General features: G+C 48.8%; 10 protein-coding genes across 10 annotated transcripts; 2 read left to right on the plus strand and 8 right to left on the minus strand.

Moving 5' to 3' along the window:
- Positions 1-617: 617 nt before the first annotated feature.
- Positions 618-1,952, minus strand: N7484_008923 (pepsin-like aspartic protease; the record flags this gene model as incomplete). The annotated part of the gene is made up of 1 exon (XM_057119310.1): positions 618-1,952. One exon carries the CDS (start codon positions 1,950-1,952, stop codon positions 618-620), a length of 1,335 nt encoding a protein of 444 aa, XP_056968865.1.
- A 925-nt stretch (positions 1,953-2,877) lies between these two features.
- On the minus strand, positions 2,878-4,092 carry N7484_008924 (mRNA guanylyltransferase; the record flags this gene model as incomplete). Its single annotated transcript, XM_057119311.1, has 1 exon — positions 2,878-4,092. The coding sequence occupies one exon, from the start codon at positions 4,090-4,092 to the stop codon at positions 2,878-2,880; it is 1,215 nt and encodes a 404-aa protein (XP_056968866.1).
- A 696-nt stretch (positions 4,093-4,788) lies between these two features.
- N7484_008925 (deubiquitination module subunit SGF73) lies at positions 4,789-6,280 on the minus strand (the record flags this gene model as incomplete). The annotated part of the gene is made up of 4 exons (XM_057119312.1): positions 4,789-5,192; positions 5,323-5,967; positions 6,025-6,138; positions 6,253-6,280. The coding sequence occupies 4 exons, from the start codon at positions 6,278-6,280 to the stop codon at positions 4,789-4,791; spliced, it is 1,191 nt and encodes a 396-aa protein (XP_056968867.1).
- Positions 6,281-6,651: 371 nt separating this feature from the next.
- N7484_008926 (putative beta-ketoacyl synthase (Cem1)) lies at positions 6,652-8,685 on the minus strand (the record flags this gene model as incomplete). Its single annotated transcript, XM_057119313.1, has 8 exons — positions 6,652-6,816; positions 6,869-7,237; positions 7,293-7,559; positions 7,610-7,696; positions 7,751-7,822; positions 7,884-7,991; positions 8,067-8,233; positions 8,634-8,685. The coding sequence occupies 8 exons, from the start codon at positions 8,683-8,685 to the stop codon at positions 6,652-6,654; spliced, it is 1,287 nt and encodes a 428-aa protein (XP_056968868.1).
- A 298-nt stretch (positions 8,686-8,983) lies between these two features.
- Positions 8,984-10,286, plus strand: N7484_008927 (agmatinase; the record flags this gene model as incomplete). The annotated part of the gene is made up of 2 exons (XM_057119314.1): positions 8,984-9,115; positions 9,171-10,286. The coding sequence occupies 2 exons, from the start codon at positions 8,984-8,986 to the stop codon at positions 10,284-10,286; spliced, it is 1,248 nt and encodes a 415-aa protein (XP_056968869.1).
- Positions 10,287-11,337: 1,051 nt separating this feature from the next.
- Positions 11,338-12,203, minus strand: cdc42 (Rho family GTPase CDC42; the record flags this gene model as incomplete). Its single annotated transcript, XM_057119315.1, has 4 exons — positions 11,338-11,400; positions 11,502-11,880; positions 12,002-12,121; positions 12,184-12,203. The coding sequence occupies 4 exons, from the start codon at positions 12,201-12,203 to the stop codon at positions 11,338-11,340; spliced, it is 582 nt and encodes a 193-aa protein (XP_056968870.1).
- Positions 12,204-14,263: 2,060 nt separating this feature from the next.
- mirC (siderochrome-iron transporter MirC) lies at positions 14,264-16,350 on the minus strand (the record flags this gene model as incomplete). The annotated part of the gene is made up of 5 exons (XM_057119316.1): positions 14,264-14,356; positions 14,418-15,079; positions 15,143-15,880; positions 15,940-16,070; positions 16,124-16,350. The coding sequence occupies 5 exons, from the start codon at positions 16,348-16,350 to the stop codon at positions 14,264-14,266; spliced, it is 1,851 nt and encodes a 616-aa protein (XP_056968871.1).
- Positions 16,351-18,078: 1,728 nt separating this feature from the next.
- On the minus strand, positions 18,079-18,678 carry N7484_008930 (uncharacterized protein; the record flags this gene model as incomplete). The annotated part of the gene is made up of 1 exon (XM_057119317.1): positions 18,079-18,678. One exon carries the CDS (start codon positions 18,676-18,678, stop codon positions 18,079-18,081), a length of 600 nt encoding a protein of 199 aa, XP_056968872.1.
- Positions 18,679-20,473: 1,795 nt separating this feature from the next.
- On the plus strand, positions 20,474-22,322 carry N7484_008931 (uncharacterized protein; the record flags this gene model as incomplete). The annotated part of the gene is made up of 4 exons (XM_057119318.1): positions 20,474-20,563; positions 20,914-21,528; positions 21,594-21,700; positions 21,764-22,322. 4 exons carry the CDS (start codon positions 20,474-20,476, stop codon positions 22,320-22,322), a joined length of 1,371 nt encoding a protein of 456 aa, XP_056968873.1.
- A 3,176-nt stretch (positions 22,323-25,498) lies between these two features.
- Positions 25,499-26,335, minus strand: N7484_008932 (uncharacterized protein; the record flags this gene model as incomplete). Its single annotated transcript, XM_057119319.1, has 1 exon — positions 25,499-26,335. The coding sequence occupies one exon, from the start codon at positions 26,333-26,335 to the stop codon at positions 25,499-25,501; it is 837 nt and encodes a 278-aa protein (XP_056968874.1).
- Between the last annotated feature and the right edge of the window lie 614 nt (positions 26,336-26,949).

Below are 26,949 nucleotides of genomic sequence, written 5' to 3' on the forward strand. Positions count from 1 at the left end.
GGGTTTCCACTCCAAGGTGGGGGCTTTCTTATCTTAGCTGCCGCCGCTTTTATGAGGGCGCTCAGAGACGCGCTGAGTTCTGCTCGGTGAGTCAAAAGTGGCGAGCGAGAGCCTTAAACCGGAAGAGGGCCAAGCAATAGGACAGGAAACCCGCTACATACGAGTGACTCCTCAAAAAACAACACCGTACAGTCGACCACTTTGCATAGAAAATAGGCTCAACTGCAGTAAGTGAGCATTCTTGAGGAGGCTAATATTACTTACTGTGTTGGCAAAGAGATGAGTTTCAGGTGACCAAGACACAATATTTGCATGTATTTAGTTCAAAATATTCCAATTTAAAACTCTCAAGGTGAAGGTGACAAAGGCTCAGCCGCAATTTGCGAGTCCAGAAAAGGAACGGAAAATGGAAGGGTAAATGCGGGGGTAGCTGTGACAGACCGTCCGATTGGAGCGGTGAAATTGCAGTGGCGCAGCGATGAGTGATGTATTGAAGGCGTTGGCGGAGGGCGGAAGAATAATAGAGGTTAAAGAGGCGAGGCCACTACCAAGGATAATCCAGAGATCCTCATTTAACTCTGAGCTAAGTAAGACAGTGTCCAAATTTCCTCGGCTTTCTATACCGCTTGCGAGATCACTAGCCCCAGGAACAGACCAATCACAATGCTATATCGGCTAGAGTACTGTACCGGAGCATCAGAAGGCAGAGGGGCCAAGGTATTGTTTCCCGAAACACTTTCCTTCGAGCTGAACTTCTTCGCGAATCGCATCTCGTTCTTCCCGAAATCGAAGACGGCGACGACATTCTTCAAAAATGGAACGCCAATTATATTCAAAGTGATATCACCCAGAGATACCTCTGAAGACGAAGCCAGACTGGACACACAGACCCCCTCAGAGGTCTGGTAGATTAGATCCGAGCCATTATGGTAGAATGTCTGGTCACCAAGCGACAATCCAAATTCCGGCGCTTTAGCAGAGCAATCAACAACATACAATCCAGTTTCAGATTCATAAGTCGCCGGAGGCGAGAAAAGAGCATTGATCGGACCGACAATCGCGTCAGGGAGGTAAGAGATATAATTCCCGGAGTCGATGAATGCTTGAAATGAAGTTGAGTTTGTAGTCAGGTTATTCAACGATGACCCGTACGTGATATTGTTGACAGTGGTTGACCAGTACGATCGAACATTTTTGCCGGATGTGAACCACAGCGGAATGTTATCTGTGATTTCCACAGGGACTGTCGCGAAGTGGGAGCTGTGGTTGACAGGTGGCAGACCACCGAGAGTCATATACCCTCCAAAAGATGTAGATTCATTCTGCGGTGTGTGCGCGAGCGCCAGACTGAAGTATGAATCTACAAGGCCCTGCTCATGCATTGTGTACAACAAAGGGTTGTACACCAGACGATCACGCCAGTATGTGCTGTTGGATGTCTGGTTCGCCGGATGTGCGGAGGTGAGAGATGGATAGGCCAGGCCGAGCAGTCCGCTATTCACGCCATCGCCCATGGGGTTCGAATCATTTGCGATGCCGACCTTCTGTGCCTCCACGCTTATACCACCTATTGACACTTGTTCATAGGCCATGAGGCCGCTCGCAATGCCTGCGCCATATTCTACGCCGAATATCTCATTTGGGACGCGGTGGTAGGTTTTGGATTTTTGGTAGGTCTTGTTCGCGTAGAGGCAGTCAAGCTGTGGTATGACGAGGTTGTCGGTGCTATTGACGCATTTATACCCGTTTTGCATCACGTAGGTATCACTGCTCCCAGTATCGACGAGGAGCATGAAGGTCTGATTCCCTATCGTGACTGGGGCATCAAAAACCGTTCCATACTGTGTTGCTATGAGAGTAGACGTTGTGCTGGAAGATTGACGAGTTGATATGTGTCTAGCACCGGCAAGTACTAGCGGGCCAGTGGCGAGAGTGAGGAGGTGGAAGAGCATGGTAATTTCTTATCACTAGAAATTGCGATGATTCCTTTAGAGCATTGTACTTATCGCGGTATTTATACATGTTTAACAGATACTCAAAATAGGCAGCATTTGTGATTGAAGTTGTTAGCCAGAGAGGACAGCTCGTATATTTTAGCGTAAACGTTAGCGCTCCTTTAGCGTGTTTTTAGTCGCGTGAATATATATTTTCGGCCCCAGTATTACGTGGTCCAGTTTTTAACTACAAGTGGACTCCATTAGAAGAACAATTTTCACATCTCTCAGTTGTCATTGGCTGAGGAAATAGGGAGGCCTATTAGGCACTAACTAACAATAGTCATGAGAATCAGTATACTTGTATCGCCGACGCGGATCACCATGAGATCCAAAGGTGACAGTTGACAATAAAACAATAGAATCTACGGAATCTGGAGCAGCATATGGGAAATATTCATGTATAAAAAGAAGAGAATGTTTGTATCTCGAAAAAAGAGAGCCGGGGGGAGGGGGGTTATGCTCGAAAACTGCGCCTTCCTGATTTGGAGATAGATATCATGCCTTTGACAAACGAAAAATCCAAGGCAAACCAATCCAACATTTCCAACTGGAGCCCGTATGATTTCAATGAAAGAATTCTGCAAAACCGTACCCTATGTGAATTTTCTTCGCGTGGGAATGGATTGGTGATGCATCTATTTATTCCTATAAATATAAACCAGATTCCAATACCGTCTCAAATATAATACTTTCAAGGTTTTCTCGCGCCACCTGAACAATCCATTGGATCATGACTGTAAGTAACCCTTTAGAGCCCGAAGGATACCGGAACAGAAAAAAATTTTTTAGAACAAGCCCAACGCCAAACACCCTGCAAATGATACTAAGGCCAACGAGATAAAACAATGAGGTAAGAGTGAGTTATGTCCTTTTGAATTCGTCATTCCTCAAATTTCCGCTTAACACCACCTCCATTCATTGGCGGCATCCCACCTGAGCCCATTCCAGCCTGTCGTTTTTTCCAAGCTGCCTTGATGACAGGCGCAAGGCGAATAAGATCCTCTTCTGTAACGCGGTCTTCAATACTTTCCAAGACCTTCTCAACAGTCGAAATGTGATTTGCGTCATTTTTATCGTCCCGCAAACGATGGAAGCGCCAGCGGCCGTTCTCATCTTTGTAGCACTCGACGATGGCATCGTCTAGCGGGACACGCATGGCTTTTAGTTCCTCCCACTCTGTGGGTGTGACGTACATCTCAGCGAAATGGCGGTACTCGCCTGCATTTAGCATGGCGAAGAGGTGAAAGGTTGGAATAGCATCGTAGTCGGTGTAAGGTTCTGTAATACCTTCTGCTTCATCGTCTGTGTCTGGCTCAAGAACGGGAAACTCGAGGCGTGTGCGGAAATCAATAGTGTTCTCAGCGGGAGGCTTCCATTTGAGGATATGCTCGTCTGTGCCAATGCGGTAGGGTGTGCTTCGACAAGTGAAGATTAGGCCATCATTTCCATGGATTTGCTTGACTGCCGGAATGATCTCGCGAAACATCATCTCAATGCCGTAGCTGACCTGTGTGGACTTATCCTCGACGGCGAAGGCGCGGTGCTGTTTTTCTTCCGGGAATTTGCGGTACATCGCATTATATGGCTTCAGAACTTTTTCTTTGAAATATGCGAGTCGCTTGTCGAGTGTTCGGTGCATCAGGCTCTGTCCGTCTAGCACGAGGCAATCGAAAACCAGGTACTTAAGCTGCTGGGACCCGTCCTCGTATACATCGTTGACCAGCTCGCCGTCTACCAGCGTATCGACGTGGTAAGATTGGAAGGTATCATCGTTCGGCAGTGGGAAATGCAGGCCGGGCACAAAGCGATAGTCGTTCTTGCGATCGATCAGGTAGTGAATTTCCGGCGACTCGGAATCGGGGTCACCGCGCGCAAAATACATCAGGCACCGGATTCCGTCTGTCTTCTCGCAAACATAGTAATCCTCTTTTTGAAGCTCCGTCAGATGTTTTGCAGAAAAGCTGACAGGTTGTGCGCCGGGAAAATTGAGGTTCGTGCGCCCGAGAAGTTGGGCGACTTCGCGACGGAATTGGTCTGCTAGGTCGTGTTCGGCTTTGATGCCTATCACATCGAGATCGGGAACGGAGTGACTCATGGCGAGCCTTTGAGTCAAGAAAAAAAAAACGTCGAGTATGGTCGATCACTTGCGACGATTCTGCAGTAATTCCAGGGCTGCGACGAGAGGTGCTGAGATCAAAGTGGTGGGAGTACGAGGAAGCTCAATGCGACTGGGGGAGGTAGGTGACCGGCATTCGCACCATACAGGAGACACGAATATGGGGTTTTTTTTGGGTGTTTCGAGTGCGTCTAGAGCTCAAACAGGCATTAAAGGTAGGCTTGCATTGCGGATCACGAGTATTGTCTCTCAAAGACATGATCGACGGAGCTGGATAGATGCCTTTCGACACCTCAGGTTTCAATATCACATAATCAAACCTTCATCTTGTTAACTATTTTTTACCATGCACGATCTACAAAGACTACTAGGATTTTCTTAATTAAAGCTCAAAGTGAGCATCAAACATCCATTGAGGTTACTACTTGCGAATTTAGCACGCCAGTAACCGGGGTATCATGTCATTACCGAATCAAAAACCAGAAACAGCCTGTTTCCCCGCCAAAATTCATGGCCAGGAAACCAAGAGGCAAATGACAAACAAAGCAGGGTATGCACAATTCTTGCGCCCTTAAACGCCAGCACTTTAAAGGGGAAACCCGCAGAATGATGAGGCAAAAAGGGGAAGAGGGAATGCTGGAGATAGTCGTAAAATCATCATTTGATGCTGGCTGTTCAGGAGGCAACAGCAACAGGTGTTTTCCGTACACCTTGCACCGGGGTTTTTCTGGATCCATCCACAGAGATGGAGCCATCACCGGGGTCAGCGTTGGGAATTATAGGGGAGGAGACATCCATCTGGGGGTCAAATGGTTGGAATATGCTTCCACCAAACAAAGGTTGGCTGTCATCAGTGGAGAAAAGACCACCGCCGCGTCCACCAATTGCGTGCAGCATTTGTTCTTTGATGCGGACATATCGATATTTCGTGCTCGAGGTGATGAGGGTATGTTCGGCGAGGGGTTTTGGATTGGAGCGGGCAATAGCGGCCATGACAGTATCTCTTTCTTCGTCCGAATCAACCGGCCCATTCGTATCAACTTCGTCTTGCAGCGGGGCATTGGCATCGATCGCGGCCTCTGTACAACAAAAAAGAAGAGAACACGTTAATCATCTGGGTTATAATCTGAGTCCATAGAGGGGGTAAGGAATCTCCGAATTTCTCTTGGCTCTTCTTGGGAGATTCCTTCAAACAAGGAGATGACATACTCTGCTGGCGAGCCTGGTTCTTCTTCTGATATTGCTGAAGTAGCATATCATAAGGAAGAGACCGGCCGGGGACGGCACGCTTGGCGCCCATCGAATGGCTCTTGCAAGTGAGCGAGCGAGCACACTGGGCACCGTTGGGCAGGGTCACACCACACTGCTTCTCAACATCAACAGGACCTTTAGGCTTCGCAGTCTTAGCCTTAGGTTCATCCTTCTTTTTCTTTTTCTTGGGCTCCTTGGAATCGTCTTCATCGGCCTTGCGCTTCTTGCCCTTTTTCGTGCCATCGTCAGTGGTGCCCTTGACTGCACTCTTCTTCGCGCTCTTCTGTCCCTTCATTGCGTCTTCACCCATGTCGGCCTTGTCACGGATATCGTCGTCGTCTTTGCCGTCAGTCACCTTAGCCCTGTTCGCAGCGTCACGAGCTTCCTTCTTCTTGCGCGCCTTCTCTTGCTTTGCCTTCAGACACCCACGAATGTGTTCTGGAGCAGATGATTTCAAAACGGGGCGTTTGCAGTGCTTGCAGATAACGGTCTCAAGCAGATCTTCCTCGCGCGGTCTACCCGTTGGGAAAGAAGTGGCGAGCTTGTCGTCTAATTTGGGCAGAGGAGAGGTAGGTGAGGAGTCAACAGGTCCATCTTTCGCATCTGTAGATTCCAGTTAGATTTCAGATCCGGGGCCATTCGTCTGCGATCGAATTGTACCGTCTGCCTTCTTCTTAGTCGAGGCCTTGGAGGTCTTCTTGACCTTCATCTTGCCGGGCTTCGTATCCTTCTCTGTAAACTTGTAGCCCGATGCATCAACCAGGCTTCCGGAGGCTATTCTCGCACGTCAAAATTAGCCCATAGCCCTTGAATCTATCTGCGACCGTTTTGTCTGAAGTTCGAGGCGCAGCTGTTCCTTTGTCACGCTCACAAAGCGGGTGCGCTTACCTCGACCGGACTCGCCGTTCGTCGCCATTATGACAGCGGATATGGAGTGTTCCAGACACAGTGGTTCGCGCTATTGTTGTTTCCGGTAATTTTCTAGTCGGCGAGGAGGGTACTGTCAGGGGTTTTGTGTTCATATAGGACTCTTGAGATGGAACGACGGGCTGGGGCTCCGCATTTGGATAAAGTCACGTGGGCCCTCATTCACTATACTCGAGCGCGGCGTTAGGCACAGAGTCCTACGGAATTCAAGTGAATTGGCACTTTGTAGCCGGCTGAATTGTATCTGACCATTTTGAGTCTGACATAGGTTTTGATGGAAAAGCCTATTGATCACGCGCTCGAGAATTTCCATATCTGCCATAATCTTAGATTACACTATTGTACATGTCCCGTCTAGGGCTATTTTTCGTGCCTCGCAAAGCAAAGACTGCTATTCGTTCCCCCGAACCCAAAGCTGTTTGTCAAGACCGCCTTTATCTGCCTCGGTTGGGCCTGTTTTGGGGCATAATTGCAGTCAAATCCGTCGGCAAGACGATCTAAATTGATAGTAGGCGGCATCACGTTCTACTCAAGTCAGTATATAACCCACGGGAGTTTAGGCATAGAAAATACTTACATCCTGGATTGCAAGAGTGCTGAAAACCGCTTCGATGGCGCCAGCGCCGCCGAGAAGGTGACCAATAGCGCCTTTTGTACTACTGATGTTCACATCTTCCGCCTTATGCTTGCCATCTGGACCTAAAAGAAGTGACTTAATAGCCGCATTCTCAGCTGCATCTCCAACCATTGTTGATGTTGCATGGGCATTTATATAGTCGACTGCCGAGGGAGGCAACTGGGCCTGCTTAAGAGCCTTCTTCATGGCCATAAATGCACCCTCGCCGTTTTCTTTCGGTGCTGTCATATGGTGTGCATCACTAGAACAGCCATATCCTCTTAGCTCTGCATAGATATGTGCGCCTCGTGCGCGTGCGTGTTCCATTTCCTAAGCTGACTTTAGCACACTGACCATATGCTCGATATCGCCACAGAAGACATACCTCGAGAATAAGTACGCCGGCACCTTCGCCGACGACGAACCCTTTTCGGTCAGCATCAAACGGACGTGATGCCTTCTTTGGGTTATCGTTAAAATCTGTGGCCAGACTTCGAGCCCGAGCAAAGCCGCCAATGGCAAGGGGGTGGATACACGATTCAGCCCCGCCAGCAACCATCAAGTCAGCATCACCACAAGCGATGAATCTCGCTGCATCGCCGATTGAATGAGCACCAGTAGTGCAAGCAGTTGTCGCTGCATGATTTGGGCCCTTGAGGCAGTTAGCAAAACTCAAGCTACAGTGGCAGATTCGATATATACCATGAATCCATATTTCATCGAAATGTGTCCAGCCCCAAGATTGATCAACAACTTCGGCACAAAGAGCGGATTCACTTTTTTATATCCCTTGATTCAGTCAGCGGAAAACAGCGTTTGCATTTGCAGCAACATTGAACCTACACCCTTTTCATATGCGACAACAGTGTTATAAATCTCATCAAAGTTGCCAATTCCAGATCCGAGACAGACTCCCTAGGCACAAGTCAATAACATATCGCAATCAATGCTTGATATTTGTCCAAATAGAGCTTACAGTTGCTTCTCTCTGTTCAAACTTGGTTGGCTTCCAACCCGCATCCTCAAGAGCCTCTTCTGTCGCAGCCATAGCATACTGGGCAAACAAAGCCATTTTGCGCTCCTCCTATAATGCATCAGCATACAAAATACATCAATTATAAAATTGAGAAACAGATAGTTCTCGTATCAAGAAACTTACACCCCGACTCAACCACTCCGAAGCCATCCACCCACCGTCCTCCCGACTACCTTCGGGCACAACAGCAGCAATCTGACACGGCTGCTCTGCAAAGCGCTCATCCCGATGGTTCACATTCACAATACCACAATGCCCATCTAGCAAGCGCTTCCACGTCCGCCGGACACCTAGAGCATAAACCGATTAGCTCATCCACCCAAAACGAATAGCATCATGCCGATCCCAATGTCGAGCAATCGAAATTGCATCCCGCTAGGTCAAGTAAACAGTTTACTGTAGTATCCATGCCGAATAAGCGGTCCTAAGTCCGCCGAGCCAAGCATTTCAAGTGCCGTCATTGGTTGTCCAGACCTTCCCCTTCCGGTGTGTAGTGGAGACTCGCCCGCTAGATTTTTTGTCTCGTGCAAGTCCGGGGCAGCATAAGGGATCAATCTCTAGCACCTCTCTGAATAACATTGGGGGGCCATTTTGACTCGATTGACAATTTGAATTGCATTGACTGGGGGGTTGTCCGGCGTGGAGCGAAGGGAAAGACAAATAAGGAACACAAAATACACTTGAACTTACCAACACCCAGAGGTGTCACGGCACCTAAACCCGTAACGACAACACGACGCATGGCATCCCGTATCCTTGAATCAAAGAAAGTACAGCCGAAGAAGTTGACGGTCAAGAAGAAGTAGAAAGAAAGCCAAGAAGGGAAGGTCTGCACGACTCCGCGGTTCCACTGCCGATTATTGGCGGGCGGAGAGAGGCGGGGCGCTATCTGCTCGTCTTTCCTTCTTAGATAAAGCTCTCTGATTTAGGAAGTTGAGCGAAGGACTAAGAAAATCGGCGCTTCTATATATTCGGTTTTCCCGGCATTTCTCCCTTCTGTTTCTTTTTCTTCCCAGCTTCTCGGATCAATTTTCACAGCTATGCCTGCATTGAAGTCTTTGTTGAGCGTGCTGGCGCTGGCCAGTACCGCGGCCTCGTGTGCCCACCACGGTGATAGCGAGGTTGTGCCCGAGCACGAGCGCGAGGAATTGCTGAAGAAATGGGACCAGGAGGTATGTTTAGAACCATCAACTTTAATGTCAATGCCAATGCCTAAAATAAATCCAGTGGTCTTTCTCCGGCATCGCCAGCTTCGCCCATCTCCGCCCAGTAAAGTGCCTCATCGAGCCCTCGGAGAACTACGACATCGCAGTCATCGGCGCGCCCTTTGACACAGCCGTAAGTTACCGACCAGGTGCTCGGTTCGGTCCCCGCGCCATTCGCGCAGCAAGCGCACGCCAGATGTCCGGTACGAGCTACAACACTCGCGCGGGTATCAACCCGTACCAGTCGTGGGCAAAGATCACCGACTGTGGCGATATTCCGATTACGCCGTTCGACAACGGACTCGCCGAGCGCCAGATGTACGAAGCGTTCTTGGAGCTCGGATCCCGCAAGGTCGTGAACGAGGCCCCGAATGGCAAGGGGAACATTGGCTCTGGTCACCCCAAGCTGGTGACGCTGGGTGGCGACCACAGTGTCGCCTTGCCGGCTCTGCGTGCTTTGCATAAGATCTACCAGAAGCCAATTACAGTGCTGCACTTCGATGCGCACCTTGATACCTGGAATCCGGTGCGTTACAGTGCATACTGGCAGTCTGAGCAGACGCAGTTCAACCATGGAAGTTTCTTCCACAAGGCTAGCCGGGAGGGATTGATTTGTAACTCGACTTCTGCTCATGCGGGTTTGCGGACAAGATTGACCGGTGTTGATGATGGAGATTATACGAATCCTGGTCCCGAGCAGGGATTCATCCGTATTCACGCAGATGATATTGATGAGCTTGGTCCTATGGGCGTTGTGGAGGCTATCATGCAGCGCACTGGTCTTGACCCTGAACAGCCGGTTTACCTGTCTGTTGATATTGATGTTCTGGATCCGTCGACCGCGCCCGGTACCGGTACTCCCGAACCTGGTGGTTGGACTACCCGCGAGTTCATCCGTATCCTGCGTGGCTTGGAGAAGCTCAACCTGGTTGGTGCTGATATTGTTGAGGTCTCGCCTGCATATGATAACAAGGGTGAGACTACCGCTCTGGCCGCGGCGCAAGTTGCATTTGAGATTATTACTAGCATGGTCAAGTCTGGTGTTAAGGAAGAAATCGGTGGTTGGTATGGACGTCCCGTGGTTGAGGGTTCTGAGGATATTGAGGCCGAGTCTGAGGTTGGCAAAGATGAGCTGTAAATTGGCTTGCAATATTTAGTACGAGAAACATGATCCGTATATAGACGATGAATGAATGCCCATGTCACGATGATGTTCAAGGTGTGTTTTGGTAGTATATCCATTATCTTAATTCTAGGGGTTGGAATCAGTATTAACGTTCTATAAGCCCATCTACGATCAACCATAACACAGAGAACCATCATAGAACTTGTCAATTGGGTTGTCCACTGTCTGTGACGTTCTAAGGTTCAGGATGATTTTGCGCATTTCAGAATCATGGGCGCGAAGCATAAGACCAGGTAGATGACAACAGAGGGACACTCGTATCTGAAAAAGTCGAAACCGTGGAGAAGGGAAAACGGGAAATAAAGACACGCATGATTTGGGGGAGAGAAAGTTGTAGCAAGCTCAAATTCAGATTTCCGTGGTGCAAGGTCGAGGAAAGAATTGAATAGAGGTAACAGGGACGATAATTCATCGCCCAGCCAAAAGACACGACGCCCTGACATCCAACGCCGATAGACGATGAAAAAAAAAATAAAAAAATTGCAAGCGTGGGAGTAATAGAATGGGAGATCGGGAAAATTGGGGGAGGACACGAGAAGGGGAAGGAAAGGTCGAACCTCGTGGTCGCTGTAGGTCGTGAAAGGAGAGAAATTTGCAAACGGAGGGCGAAGCTAAAATGCTGGAATCGTCCGTATGTTGACGGATGGTCGCCGAAGCCCAAGGGCATAGAGAGAAGTGAAGGGGAATAAAGAGAGGACGATCGCGACCAGAGAGTAACCCTGATGAAGTCGAGCAAACGGAAGCCACGAGCTGGAAACCATGAAGAGTTATTGCAAAGAGAACGCTTCAGATAGGAACGCTAGCTCATAACATAGATCCGATATTGCAGTGGATATCCCAGTGAAAGTCCCAGCCAAATAGCCCTCCCAAAATGTAAAAGGGAAAAAAACAAAACAAAACAGATTCATTCCATCGTATCTGTGATTTCTGTCGCAAATCAACGAGCTGGCAACCCGATGTTACGCAGAAATCACCCTGTGAAAACTGTCCATGGCAAAACTGTTCACAGCAGGCGGCAGCCCCTGGACTTCTTCTTGGGAGCCGGTTCAAGAGCAGCAACGATAGCCTACATCAAAAAGTTAGCTATGAGCGATACAAAGCCAAGGATGAGAGAGCGGGAGAACTATCTCCCCTTCTCATCTCCAAAAGATCGTAGTTTTGTCCTACCTCGTCAAAGACATCTTTCAGCTTGTACTGCGTCAGAGCAGAACACTCGACATATTTCACAGCACCAAGCTCCTTGGCCATCCGGTCACCATCCTCCTTACGAATGGGCTGCATCTTTTGGCGGGCAAGCTTCTCGCGCACGTTCGCATCGTCGCGCAAATCGGTCTGGGTACCAACGATGAGGCAGGGGACACCGGGGCAGTGGTGGTGGACTTCAGGGAACCACTTTTCGCGGACGTTCTCGAATGAGGCGGGCGAAGTCACGGAGAAGCAGACAAGGAAAACGTCGGTCTGGGGGTAGGACAACGGGCGCAGACGATCATAATCTTCCTGACCGGCGGTATCAAAGAGACCAAGGGTATAGGGTTCATCACCGATCCTATTCCAAAGATCAAAAAGTCAGGATTTCAGGAGTTCACTTTTTTTTTTTTTTTTTTTTTACGCGGTTTATTCGCGAGTTCGTATATCCGCCTATGGGGGCGGAGATCGACGAAACTTACATCACAGTCACGGCATAGTTATCGAAGACAGTGGGCACATATTCCGAAGGGAACTTGTTGGTTGTGTACGAGATGAGCAGACAGGTCTTTCCGACTGCACCGTCCCCCACCACGACACACCTAGAGATCGGGGTTAGTCCCAGAAAGAGGGGGCGCCTCGGCAAGGAGGGGGGATTTCGTACTTGATGGTAGCGACAACCATTTTTGTGAGCACCGGAGGTGAACCAGGGTGATGTTAATTAAGAAGGATGGAGACGGAGAGATGGGAGAATGAGGGGGAAGGAAAAGGCGGACTGTGGGAGACAAAAAGGGAGAGAAGCTGTGGTCTGGATTGAATGGGGCAACCCGCAGAGTAGATGGAGTCTAGACAAGTGCTAGTCTCGTGAGATACGCGGCCTGTACCATCTCTTTTATTGGGGATTCTTTGGTCATATCTTTGATCAGTCTGATCACTACTACACATTTCTCTCTCTTTTTTTTTTCTAATACAGTTTTGACTCTACATGATTTGTGTGTCTTCACTCCAAAGTGCTTACCTGTAGGTAGAGCTGCTGTCACCATAGCTAATACCGTTAATACGGGAAAACGAACGGGTCGAGGGTCGCGCCAAGAACCGGTATCAAAGAAAGTCCTCGATGTGACGGCCACCCGCTGTCGGCTAAGCGCTGTGGTCCACAAAATGGGACCTTGACAACTTGTCATGTTCTTCATTATATGCCAAATCGCGCGTGATAGTCGGCAAAACACAGTAATTGGCCCTGGAGGGCTTCAGAGCGAAACAGACCCGGAGAACAGACCGAGTACAGAACCAACACCGGCATTAATTACCCAGCTATAGCTCCGTTCCCGCAGCTATGCATTGCTAGTAAATCTACCCGGAGTATTTCTCCAAATCTGAAAATCTATACAAACCCAAATTGTATACCAATGATCCTCGAAAACCAAGCCCCTTCCCCGAGTTCCGATTGCGTTCCCCATAGAAACCCATGTAGAGCCCCCTAAACCCCAAATTGCGTATTCCCCCGTACACGCGCAAAGCCCACCCCAGGCTCTAAAAAAGCCACCGCCCAAATTTTGATTGCAGTACCGCTCTGAAACGACATACCCCTTAAGGGGTTCCCTAAACACGCTAATCTCAATTCTGTTGTCCACACCACCCCCTGTCATTTGTATTATGGATTGGGACTCGTCTCGGATTCTCGGCAAGCGCTAGCGAAATGAATCACCCAGATGCACACCGATAGATAGCCCAAGATTCATGTTCAACTTGTATGGGCCTTACATTGAATAAACTGCATATATATTAAGTGAGATCTTAGGGATCAGCATACATATGCACAAGGCACAGTAGTATCGCAGTAATCATGCAGCAGCAACCCTGAAATCGAGATCGAAATCAGCTCCAAGCTTGGTCTTGGCACGGGTCGGCCCTGTGATGCGCCGGGGGTAAGACTGGGCTTGCAGCTTACCAGCATAACCAATTTATGGAAAAATCAACAACAAAAGACAAAAAAACATTTGCGCGAGAAGGGAATCGAACCCCTGGCAAGGTCTATCAGCGATCAGATGATCACATGGAAGGACCCTATGTTACCACTACACCACTCGCGCTTATGATGATGTAATATTCAATTGTTGGTATCTTGAATGATTACGAAAAAAGACGAATACGGTCAATGATTGTCTTAGTGGTTATTAGCCGAGAAGACAGTTCCGAGGCCTACTATACTGTAGGTTATCCAGTAGGAGCTCAGTTAGATGACGATCTGAAAATGATTTGAATTTTTCGAAAGCTTACCTACCTAAGGGATCTTAGCTGGGTACATGACCGGCGGTTACTTATATTGGCCAGGTAGGCGAAAGGCATGTACATGTGCAATTGACTAGGCTCGAAGGTGCGCCACCTAGGTGCAAGATTTATGTCTTATGTGTAGGATTAGGGATGACATTTTCAGAAAATCAAAGTCTATCGGACCAGGGGTTCATTCTCGAATGTATGTATCTACTTCTAATCAACGCCATATGCAAATGAATCGTGCTGCACATGTGGCCCATGTCCAGATATAATATCCATAATGTGATCCGCAATCGATAACCAAAACGCCGGCTTGCTGAGTTTGTCCAATGCAGTGGAGTGAGATCCATGGAAACAACAATCAAATAACAAGACAAGACAAGAACAGAACCAAAAAAAAGAATAACAGGTCGTGTGATCGTAGCTTTCGTGAAAATGGACAGGCTAATGCCCCAAGGGGTATAGCCTTAGGTTCGTTTGTGATTTCGATCATCGGTCTCGGGCTCTACTTCGATGGGCGGTGGGGTCTCAGCTCCATCGTCGTGGCTGCCAGGGCTCATCTTTGATGAGTCAGTCACTCTTGTCTCTAGATAAATCATCGCTATTGTTTGGAGTACTCACCTTGTCCAGCTTATAGTCCACCATAACAAGACTCAGTGGGATCAGCGGCAGAGTTGCGATGATGGCGAAGGTTACCAGGCGGTTCATGGTTTCCTGATAGGCGCGGTTGATGGCGATGCGAGTGGGAGATCCCATGGGGTACTCCAGTGCCGTTGTCAGCTTTCCAAAGATCTCACCGGCATGAGATTTGGTCTCTTCAGGCAAATACTGCATGAGCTTCTGAGGAATCATATGGGTCCAGATGGCTCCAGAGATGGCGGCACCGACGGCACCGCCCATCTCCATGGAGGTTAGGAACATTGCGGTGGCTGCGGCAACTTCTTGATGGCTCGCAGATGCTTGGACGCCAAGTTGAACGGGCACATTGAGCAAGCCACCTCCGCAGCCTACAAGGACTTGGGTGCCCAGAACTTGCAGGTGAGAGGCACTTTCCTGGCGACACATAAGCATCAATGCCAAGCCAGTCATGTAGATAACGCAGCCAATAGTCACAAAGATCCGGTATCGGCGAGTGTACTTGATGAGGAGTGAAACGGTGAATGCAGCAATAGTCGACGTAAATGCGAAGGTCTGGGTGACACGGCCAGCGGTGGCCACATCATAGTTCTGAACAACCTGTAGGTAGGAGTAAAGGTATGGTTGAACAGAAAAGTAAAACGCCACTAAGAAATATTAGTGCTCTTTGTCTTACTGCACTCTAAACGTATGCAAAAGATCAAACTTACTGAAATACCAAAAAGCCAAGGCACAACCGGCAAGCGCAGTTCGTTGCTTGAGCAGATGCAGAGAAAGCAGAGGTTTGGGTGCCAGTCTCTTAGACGATTCATACAACGGGGTAGCGATTAAGCAGAGAACACCAACAACCATCATGATGATGATACTCGGGGTCTTCCATCCATTCGCGGAACTGGCCGCTAGCGTCAGAGGTACCAAAAGCAACGTGACCGCCGCAGATAACAATGTCAGCCCGCCGACGTCCAAGTCATACCACGTTCGTCGAATAACGCTAAAAAGACTTCTGCGGCGTCTAGCCTTTGTCGGCTTAATCAGATTCAGCCGCTGAGCTTTGCGCTGATTCAAAAGCAGCGAGAGGGCGAGCGGCAAAAAGGCAGCAGGCAGGATGATTGCCCACATGCCATAGCCCCAGCGCCATGACGATGACTGGAGCACCGCCCCTGCGATGGTAGGCCCAAGCCAGACAGTGATCAAAAAGGGAAACTCCGGGAGGAGCGCCAGAAAGGCGCGATTCAGAAGATCGCTGCTATCGGCAATGAACACCTGTTGGAGGATCTGCAGACCCGTGGAACCAGCGGAGTAAAAGATCTGTGCAGAGGCATAGGTTTGCACATTGGTCGACGCGGCCATCTGAATATAGCCCAGGATATATATGGTGATGCTAAGACAAAAGGCTTCAAAGCGACCGAACACATCGGCAACCTTTGCCATCGGTGGTTTGATAACAGCTATGAGCAGTCAGCGGCCCGTTCGCAATTATCGATTAGATAGTGTACATGATCCATACCATTGACTACATTCTGCACCACAAGAACGGTAGAGATTAACGAATGCTTGCTAAAAGCACTGGTTGCATATGCCGACAATGACATGACCGTCTGACCCTCCAGGGACGTGCAGAAGGCCATGAGGAATATACTTTGTGCCAAGTCAGCATAGTCACAGGGTTCGGCTGCAAGCCACAAACGAACCTGACGTAGGCGATCATTAACGATCGGGTTGTCCAAGTCATGTTTATCGCCTCGATTTTCCGCACACCTTCCTGCGCTTCGTCCATAGTCGAGGTATCACTCGGGTCGCCGTCGGTTTCATAGCCATCCTGCAGCAACTGATCCCGCTCATAATCCATATCCGTATGGTTCTCCTCCCGCGGTATAGCACCGTAGGAAGGACCGTCGCGCGCGTCGAGAAGTGGCATGGCCACCGTATAAAGGATTCAAGGGGAAAATGACTCGGTCCATGTACAGGTAAATAATCAAAGCTGCGGAGATTCGATGAAACCATACACGGAGAAGACGGCGATCTTGATAAGAGTTAAACAACAAGTAACCGCCGGCAGGACCATTTAAAAGAGAGTTCATGCAACATCAGAAGCGATAGCGGGCGTATCACATAAAAGGGGATGGTAATCCTGCTTTGACTAAACACCGCTTGGGCACCAGCTGATTTGGGGCCGACCTGAGCCAGTCAGATCCACCGCTGAGGGGAAAAAAAGCAAACACGAAGGCACCGGCAAATCAGGTAGATCAGGGGATTGAATCAGAACCAAAAAAAAAAAAAAAAAAAAGAAAGAAAGAAAGAAAAGAAAAAGAGATGGAGCCAACCGTGTAGCACCAAATTCAAATTCAAATCAAATATGGGGCAGAACTACTCCGGCGCACAGGCAAGCGCGGTAATCGATTATATGCCCATAGAAGGCTAGCAAGCCGCGAGTCCACTTGGGGTAAATCAGGATTAGGCAGCGGAACCGTGAGGGTAGAATCGCCTATGACTCTTTTTTTTGACTGCTCGTGAAGGAAAGAGGGGCCAAGCTGTAAGGGGCAAGAGGTCAGCAGGGAAGACCAATGTTCGTCTCCCTCGGGCCTTGAGTAGGACGGCGGGATGAAACCGAGTCACGATCGGCGGTCGCACTTATGCACGCCGACGGGGTGTTGGTGCAGGTGAGGACGATGAGAGGCGCGATTCAAGTTCAGCGCACCCCAGCATGCCGGCAGCTTATGCACCTAGACAATTTGAGTCAAGGTGATAATCCAATTAGGCAGTTGAAACGAATAAGAAAAAAACCCCCGAACCCGAACTGATGACGATGGAGGAGGGGAAAGGTAATGGAAACTTGGCGGAAAAGAGAAAAACCAAAGTGGAGCATGGCACGTCAGGCACCAGGAGTCAAAGCGGGGGAAATCAACTCCATTTATCAGCAAAAGTTCCTTGCCGAAAGGACAGAACATGAGCCTCTTCAAGATATGATCGATAAGATGCACCCAAGACTGCTGGTTCGTCGGAAGGAACCGCTTTTTGGCGTTGTTGCATCCCTGGTCTGCAGCTGTGGGGCCTTAATGCGGGAATACAAGCAAAAGTCCCCTTCCAAGGTTGACCTGGGTTCAATATGAGGACATCATCATTGTGAGAGGGGAGTACCTGAGATATCCATGGATATAATGCTGGATAGGACGTGGGGTCCCTGCAGTGAGTCCGTGTGACCACGGCACGTGGCATGTTTTGCATTTAGTTTACGGACTTCCCCATAACCGAGGCATCTATCCGTTTGTCCTACGTAGTATATCATGACCTTCGAAGCCCGATCGTCCTCCAAAATCTGGTCCACGTCAGTTGATCACCCGCAGTGGGGGATCTATCCCGTACGCCCCGACCATGATCGTCAGCGACGCCGCCATCTGATGGGGCCCGTGCCGTCAAAGCCGCCTGCAGCTGCCTAGGTTTCAGTTGGGAACTTAATCGCCCTGACACAATCAGCCTGATAGACAGGATCAGGGAGCGATGCAACAACGGGATCCATGTATTTCTTCTACAGATCTGCGGAACGAGAACCACATGCGGCAATTCTGGAATGTACCCATCGAGACAGTTCCCCTGGAATCGCCTTCTAACAAATGCATCCCCACGATCCACAAGCAATCCCCAGTGCTCATTCCTTGCCCCCCACAGACTCGATAATCAGATGCCCAAAGTGGACTATCAACTCTCCACCCTCCGTCGACGGCCGCGCCGCATATACGCCAACCCAAGTTTCCTGCACATTTGTCTCCTCAAAAATCCAAGTAACCTCTCGAATGGGTTTCTTCTGCACTCCCTCCACAAGATAAATCCACAAACTGTTATCCGCCTCCCGGACGAGCTCCAAGGTCGCAGATTTTCCTCCAGAGGGGACGGGCAACAAGCTCCAGTCCGCCCAGCGGTCCTTCGCAACGACGTTCAAGTGTGGCTTGTCATTGGTGAGCTCGATACCAGTCTTCACCCACTTCTGGGATCCATCTACGTTGTTCAGCACGATGATAAGGCCACCCTGGTCATATTTCTGCGTCCACTGCGCAGCGACTGCGACACGGGCGCGTTTGAACGAGTTGAGGGAGATAGATTGATAGAATATAGGAGCGTTGAATGCGTTGGTCGAGGGGGGTTTGGACCAGACGTCTGTGGCGGGGGGAGCTCTCAAGCTGAATTCCGGGGGTGGGGCTTCGGCGCCGGGAACGAGGTCATTCGAATTGACAATGTGAAATTCGGTCATGGTGATAGATCTGGGGAACTAGGCCTGGGCCAGGAAAGTGAGATGTAGGTTGTTGGGAAGTTGAGGGGCAAATCTGACTGTCGATGACCGTTAACTATATGTTTAGTGTTTCGGGTTGCCACCCCAGGACCGCCTCAGCCCATGAACATTGTAGATTTGGATATAAGACAACGGGTGAGTAGATGGAATCAAACGAACCTAGAAGTCCTTCAAAACCCAGAAAATACACTATGCAAGTGGTTCCGGGATCTGGGAGGTGTTGCTGACCGGTAGGCACTGAGTGCTAGCACATAATCTAGCTACGTCAGCGACCTCGAAAACGGACATCTCCCCGCTGAGGGGAAACTAACTTCCCGATATTTCCGGAACATTATCTCAGGTCAGAAGTTCATTGCGGCTTAATAGCTCTTCTCAACCTGCTCCATTCATGAGTCGAAATGGGCTGGCATTTTCAAGTCGGCGGTTTCCACTTTATTCCACTTTACATCCAAAGTCGGCCTCATTTGACCCCGACTAACCCTTGCAAGGGCTCCCATTAAAGTCTTGCTCCCCCTATAATTGCGAATATGGAGTTTTTCTCACAGCATGTAGCTTCTTACATCGACAGCATGGCCGGGGGTGACCTGAAATGTCCGACCATCCCTCAATCTGACTGGAATGCATTGTACCTCTTAGACCAGGGCCGTGAGATGCTGCGAAAACTCCATTCGCATCCATTAAACCAGCAAATAGATACATGATGAAGCATGAAAGGATGAAAGAACAATCAATAAAAAGATCACAATATCGGGCTATGGTAACAATGAATGCGTGAGTATTTCCGTAGCTAAGTAGTATTCTCATGGGAAGCATTAATGTGGCTGGTACTTGATAAAAAATGCGCACTCGCAACGCGATTACGCCCACGGAGTATAAGGAATTCATAATCTTCACCTTAGAAACAACAATTTAAATAGCATTAAGATTACAATATCCCGGTAATCCAAAGCATTTGTGAGAGAGTTACTGCAGGATATCACATAGCTTCTTTGTTGCGTTCGCTGAGAATCACCCGCAAAGGACCTAGTGAGCACGTAAAAACTAGGCAATTTCCACGGAGTATAAGCAGACAGGAACCTCGACGCAACGTGCACGCGCGCCCCTCTTCTCCCCACGGAGTATACAACTTGCAATATTTAAAGCATTAGACACTGTTTTTGAATCATCCTTGTATGTCATTGTATGTGCATTCAAGCCCCACGTTTTCCGTGGTCAATATACTCGCACGAAAGCCCAATGAAAGACATTACCACTCACGGGGCTCACTATGGTTTGTAGGAGCTTGTACTTGCGATTTTCGTGACTTCAAGATTGCAGAATAGACTGGGACTACGAATAGGCTGTCAAGTGACATGTCAAGCCTACTCTTTGTTAGTTTGTTGAAACATGCGAGTGTTCAAGAGATACGTTTGATCGTTTGCTATACTTTCAAGGATCTTCTTCCCTTCGGAGTAGAGCCCCCGAGTCAAGGGCATGATGGTCCACAATAGGACAACAAGGATATGGAACTGAATGACATTCTCCATTGGTAAATCGGCTGCTGGGCAAGATTGTCTTGCTGACACCAAAATATCATGGTGAGAGAATGTCGCCGCAAATTTTGCAAACAGCATTGCTCACTTCCCATATGTGCTTGGTATATCGTCCACCCTTCTTCCTCTTCTCTTCTCTATTCAACCGTTCCTATTGCCACATCCCACAATCTGGTCCTAGTCAACCTCTGATCGAATCTTCTTCGTTGTTCAACGCGTTGAACATGGACCAGACCATGGATCCGATTCAACAGGACATGAGAGTTCTTCTCTTTAACTGGCTGCACGTTCGGTACGACAGAGACCAACTCAAGGTATGTTTAGCATCAACGATTCAAGTAGCATCACTCTTTCGGCCATCCCCTCAAAGCCCACTTCCATACCCTTTTCTCTTGTGCAGTCGACATGTCGAGCAATCATCTTGTTGTAGAACAGATTTCGTCCATCATCATGTTGAGAGACCTCTCCTGTTTCGCAACATCCTGTTGAGATACATTCTTCATCGTGCAATCATCACGTTGAGCTGTGCAAATCGTGTCCTGGCAGGCTCACCTCCGCTTGAGTCATGGCAAACCCTGTTTCTAATATCGTGTCGAGCCATTATTTCAGCTCCAGAAATATACCCCGTAAGTATTCATGTGCTGACAATATTGACTTCTAGCAGGCTCACAAGAGCCTTCATCTGGGGCCCATCAAGTATCCTCACCCCCAAAAGCCTCTCAAGGCAGACATCAAACCGACCAAAGAAGCCGAGCAGGCTGGTGACGGTAAAAAAGATGATATCTACCAAACCAAGGTGCCATTTGAAGCCAGTGGAAACCTTGATTCCAACGCATTCCTGGAACACGCAGCCAAGCTCCAGGTGGCTAACCAGAAGACGCCAACAAAGCCCCACTCGCCCACGTCAACGCGGCGTATCATTTTCTCTAATCTGCCATTCTGGTGGAATGTCGAGCACGTAATGTGTCTGGTTCACGGGGGACCGATCGACCAGGTCCTGGTGTACACCAACGAGGTGCATGTGGATTTCATTTTCGAAAAGGACTGCATCGCGTACGGCGCCGCTTATCCCTGGGGCATTGACATGGACGATAGAATCATTGGGGTCAAAGTTAACTATCCTGTGACAGAAGACAAGGCTCCAGCGACCTTGCACAAGGCTGGAATGTCTCGTGTCGTGAGAGTCAATTTCTATGAAGACAAACCCGTGTCATGGCTGCTAGATCTGGTCGATGTCGACAAGGTTGACCACGTCATATGCCACACTAGCCCAGACTTGGTATGTGCCAATGAGCATCTTTTGCTTTCCGGATGAGAACGAAATGAATAACTGACCCGATTTAGAGCACCACGGTGTATTACTTCTTGAAAAGCATTTCCTATGGTGTGAAAGTCTTTGAGTGGTTTCAGAATAACTGGCCTATGTCTGCCCCCGTGTTCCAAAAGGACCCGTAAGACGCTCAAGTATTCGTCCGAAAACATGGTGTAAGGGCTGACTCGCTTTCGGTGGTTAGGTGTGAGCTTGAGAAAGGGTTCCATTACAGCAACTACCCCCGAACCCCGATGTTTGGAGCCAAGAGACACAAAATTCCGTCGGAGCTCGTCCCAGGGGATGTGGGGTACATTGATCACGTCGTCGAGATGGACAGGAATGATAGGTTCATCGCGGGTGAGATAGCCACAGGAATTCGCCAAGGCTTCGAGGATGCCATTGACCACCAGGCCACTCATCGTCAGGCTACTCCCCGGCCGCAGCAGGTTGACAGCAACGAAGGCAGCAACGGAGCCAGCAATGAGAACAGCAGTGGAGGCGTGCCCCTCCAAGTCTCCGAGGAGACTCGTGCTGTTGAGGAAAACCGTGGTGCTGAGACTCGTGGTGCTGAGACTCGTGGTGCTGAGACTCGTGGTGCTGAGACTCGTGGTGCTGAGACTCGTGGTGCTGAGACTCGTGGTACTGAGACTCGTGATGTTGAAACTCGTGGCGTTGAGGAGACTCATGGCGATGAAGGTGAGAGTGAGAGTGAGGCTACCAGGGAGAGTGACTGGAGCTCGATTCCCTCCCCTAAGTTTTGAAACCTCGCAACTCCAATCATTTTATCTCATGTCGACATGAAGTAAAATGGGTAGGAATGACGTGGTGAGGAGAGGAAGGCTCGAGAAGAAGGACTTGACAGGGGATGGGCAAAGAACCGATTATTGATATGGAGGAAAGACTGGGCCGAAGGCAGTCCCACTACTATCCTAACGTGGCTGATTGTTTGTACCGGGGTGAAGTCACACTTAATGTTCTGTGTGCTTTCAAAGCGACACGAAGTCTTATGGACACCATTTGACCACTTAATCTAGCCTTGAAAGTTCGTTTCGATTTATTCAAACCATTTTTAGCATTCGAACACTTTCCGCCATTCCCTTTTTTCTTTCAAGTCTTAAGTATTAATCATAACAGCCTCTCCTCCAGGCTCCACATGTGTCTGTGTGAATACAATAACGCTCGATTCAACCAAAAAAGGAAAAATGATGTAGACCCGGTCTCATCAAAGAAGTTCGTCACTATCGTGCTAATTTACCCGAGGCGGAGCACAGACATATTCCCGTACGAACCAAGACGTCTCAATGTGACCCCTCTTGCTACATTGGGTACTAGTGCTGATGATGATATCCAACAACTGATCCTTGTTACTGTATTCGACGTATCATTCGCCTCGTGTATTTGCAGGCAGTTCCCATGAACACCTTTACTTTTGGGTATCCATCGGGATGAATGTGGATATGGACGTTCCACAGTAAGCTTAATACGAGAAGCGAGGCAATGAGGAACGGGTCCACTTTGAACTAGATACAGATATGTACAGAAATGTGCATAAACATCTTGGAAACCGTACCCAGAACAGTAATTAATAATGGGCCTTTGAAACCAACATATCTCCATCACAACTCACCAAGCGTTGCAACAGGCTGGAGTCACTTGTACTTTGAAGTACACTGATCACACCAGCACAATCCTGCAGGACGCCAACAGCCACGAAGCCAACAGACCGCAGGATTCGTAACGTGGTCCCCACGTACGTAACTAAAATAGCAGCAACGGATCTCACGGCCCCCAAACCATAGCTTCAAGACACATGGCAATCCTTCGAGCTGCTGCACTATCCCTGTCTTGTTATAGCACCCATATTAGCTCTTTTCGCTAGATTGCAGCAAATCGCGGTGAGGCTGAGACACACCACCCTGACACCACGTACATGACTGCTACTGTAGTAGTGCAGTGGAGAGAGTGATATCGTGGCATGATCATGAGTTCGGGGGCTCGGGCTAGTGGGAAAGACAAAGGGGTCGCGGCCGGCAATAATGAACCGGTAATAAATTACAATTTCAAGGCGCTCTCAAGACGTTTTCATTGATGGACGCATAGACATCCCATTACGAGTTGGCCATCTTGCGTCTTTGAATGAGATTGTAGGTACCAGTACCTTCAAGAGCTGACACTTGATTCATAGACACGATTTGAAACCTGGACATCCGCGTACATATGTCAGACGAAGCTCCTAAGGGGGATTATTTGCAGTACAAAATGTAGCAGGCCTATGCGCCAGCCTTCGCGTGTCACGTCCGAGGCTAGCACGGTTGCATGAAACTCTATATGCCGCGTGGCAAAGAAGGGGGATGGAATGACTAGAAGGATGTAGATGAATCCTTTCGCAGGCTCGGGGGTCCGCGATCTACGTGGAGGATTTTCGTATCCTTCACATGGATCCTCTTCGGAAAACCCGAAACAAAGATTGCGCTTGTGTGCAGAATGTGTAGCAACATCGTATTCAGATACGATTCCATACTTTATGGCCAGTTGGTAGACGAGCATGCTTTCCGTCCTAGACCTCTTACCCAGACAGCTATGCATAGCTCACCATACTGAAGGAACTCAATATAGATAAACAAAATTGGCAATTCCCCCAAACTCCTCGCTTATTCTCATCCATCACCAATCACCCATTCATCTCCGACCGAGACCCGTGAGTGCAATGTATTATCTTCCGGGTCCGCCCCAGTCCGCCCCGTCGGCCCCGGGGGTTCGACACCAAAATGTCCAGAGTCTTGTAAATAGATACTGGGAGAAAATTCCCCGGAAGGATCACACAAACCAACCTAAAGGCACAGACTGAAAGAATACCACAGCCCAGCATATTCCCGAAGTCCCGGTAATCACGCTCGCATTCGATCTCCAACTTTGGAATCCCAAACCAAATAGACTCTAGACCCGTTCTTAGATCGAATCCTGCACGGTGTTCACAGCCAATCTCACTCTTAGTAATCCGTAAAGGGGCATACATTTGCTTTTTTGTGTGGAAATCAAACAATTCTTCATAGGGGGTAACTAATGTAGCTAACTGGCTAGGCCCTCTCCAAGTGGGTTCATTTGGCTCGGTTCGGTGGGCGGGATCTGCATTGTAGGGGGGAATTTGAGATCAGCACGAGTCAAAGATGTCTTTGACCTTGTGCACGGGTAGGAGTGTTTCTAAAATTGATTGATTGTGATAGTCATATTGGATTCTTCCCATTAATATAAATTAATTTTTCCTGTTTGGTATAGATGCGGGCCCTGAATAATTGCTGATTAAGTATTTACCGTATCATTTCAATTTCCGCTATGATGCGGTCATCAATCCGCTGCTTCTGGTAAGGTATAATGTATTACTGTTTTATTACTGTATGGTTATATGACCGCTTTGCAGGGCAAGATTGACAAGGCTGGCAAGGCTGAGGTTTTGAATTGGACTGAATCACGCAGAATTGTCTATACTTAGCCAGTACGTAGAGCTAGTGTAAAGGGCTAGGTGTTCTAGTTCTGGTAATAGGTTGTTATTGCTGTTAGTGCGGTTACTCGAGGGTTTTAGTATGGGCTTTTGTCATTTGAGTCCAGAGAAAGGGGTTGTCGAGTTGCTAAGAAGTTCAACGGGGCACTGAGAAAAAAAAGTTCCTTCATCATTGCTGAATGTGACATTTAGTCGGTTTTAGATGTAGGTAATGGTAAGACATGATAGAAAGGCTGATTGAGCCAGCCATGTAAAAAGCGAAAGATGAGATAGCCTCCAGTACCCAAGCAAAACGAAGACAAATAACCTCCCGAAATAAAACTCCCATGAGGTATCTTTGTAGAAACGCAAGACAATAGCCTCTCCCCAAACGGTCAGACAGATAACCTCTCCCAATCATTATATAAACAAAACTCCAAAATTATTCCTCAAATCAAATCATGCCCCCACCTCAGCCATCCGCTGCCGATGCGCCGCCTGCTGTCGCGATGCTGTTTCTCGGTCTTCGCGCATCCAGGGATACCAGACATTCGCCCACTCAATAACCCCGAAGCGCGGCGCACCGGACTCAGCGCCCTCACGCAAGAACTCTCCATCGCGCATCCTTCGCTGCTCCCGTAGCGTCGGACACTGCTTCTCCTTGATGAAACGATAAAACTTGCACTGAATGCCCTGAAATCCGCGCCGCTGCCGACTAGGGAACTGATGATTAAAGCTCTCGCGCACCTCCTTCCACTCTTGACAAAGATCCACGCGGTGATACCAGATAAAGTACATCTCCTCCTCCTCATACTTCGGTCTCGGGGGCCGTCGGCGATCATTCCCGTTGTTGCTAGAGCTACTAGAAACGGAGTCGTAGCGTTCGCGCTGGTGGTACGGATCTGGAGAGCTGTGGCCGGATCCAGGTCCTCTTCCTCCACTACCAGCACTGCCGCCTGAAGGACGGTATGAGAGGAACATGTGGTGGTGGTGTTGCTGGGGATTCATGCTGCCGCTCGATGTGCTACTGACGTTTGTCGTGGCTGTTGAGGCTGCGCCAGGGCTTGTGTCGTGGTAGCCGCCATATCGGCCATACCAGTATTGGTTCGGGCTTTGAGGGTAGCCTAGGGAAGCTGTGTAGCTAGCGTTGTGTGACGAGGTAGAAAGTGTGGCGTGTTGCGAGTATGGGGAGTCTGTGGTGCTGTACTCCGTCTCGTCACTTGGAGGATTTAGCAGTGAGTCGATGTTCATGCGACTTTGTCGCTCTGCTGGCAGATGTGTATATTTCTCATTCATTTTGAAAGATGTTCGGAGTGTTTTTAGGTAATGACGGTGGAACGCAGAATGTAAATGCGATAAGCTGGGAGACAGACGCAGTGTGTCGTTTTATAGATGATTTCCTCTTTTTTCTGGGATCCAAAATCTGGGTAGTTGTGAAACCCGGATTGTCCCACCACAGAATTGAATTGATCAGACGAATTTAGTCGATATCAAGTATCGAGTTGTTCCCAATCCCCCAATGGATATCCCAAAGGTATTGAAGTGGGTGGGGAGAGGGAAGGAAAAGATCAGGGTACGGAGGGTCGAAGTATAAGATCTTTAAAAAAATAAAATAAAAAACCTTCAGGTTCAAGAAGGGAGCCAAGGTTTATAGATCAAGAGGATTCTAATGGCAGATCACCTGGAGCACACACGGGCTTAAATGAAAAGAAAAGAAAAATCGAAAATAATAGTCCCAAGCTAACTGTGCTGTTGGGTGCAGCGTACCAATTACGCGGGTCGGGCTGGTCGTCGCTCCTTTGGCCCCCCCTGTATAGTTGTACCGCGGATACACACAAGGCTCCTCTCGGGGCTAACAGGGGGACCTACATTCGGTTCCACCCCCAGAGTGAAAAAGAGGGTACTACTTC

Source organism: Penicillium longicatenatum, assembly GCF_028827895.1.
Source record: "Penicillium longicatenatum strain IBT 33135 chromosome Unknown contig_6_segment0_segment0, whole genome shotgun sequence".
NCBI lineage: Eukaryota > Fungi > Ascomycota > Eurotiomycetes > Eurotiales > Aspergillaceae > Penicillium > Penicillium longicatenatum.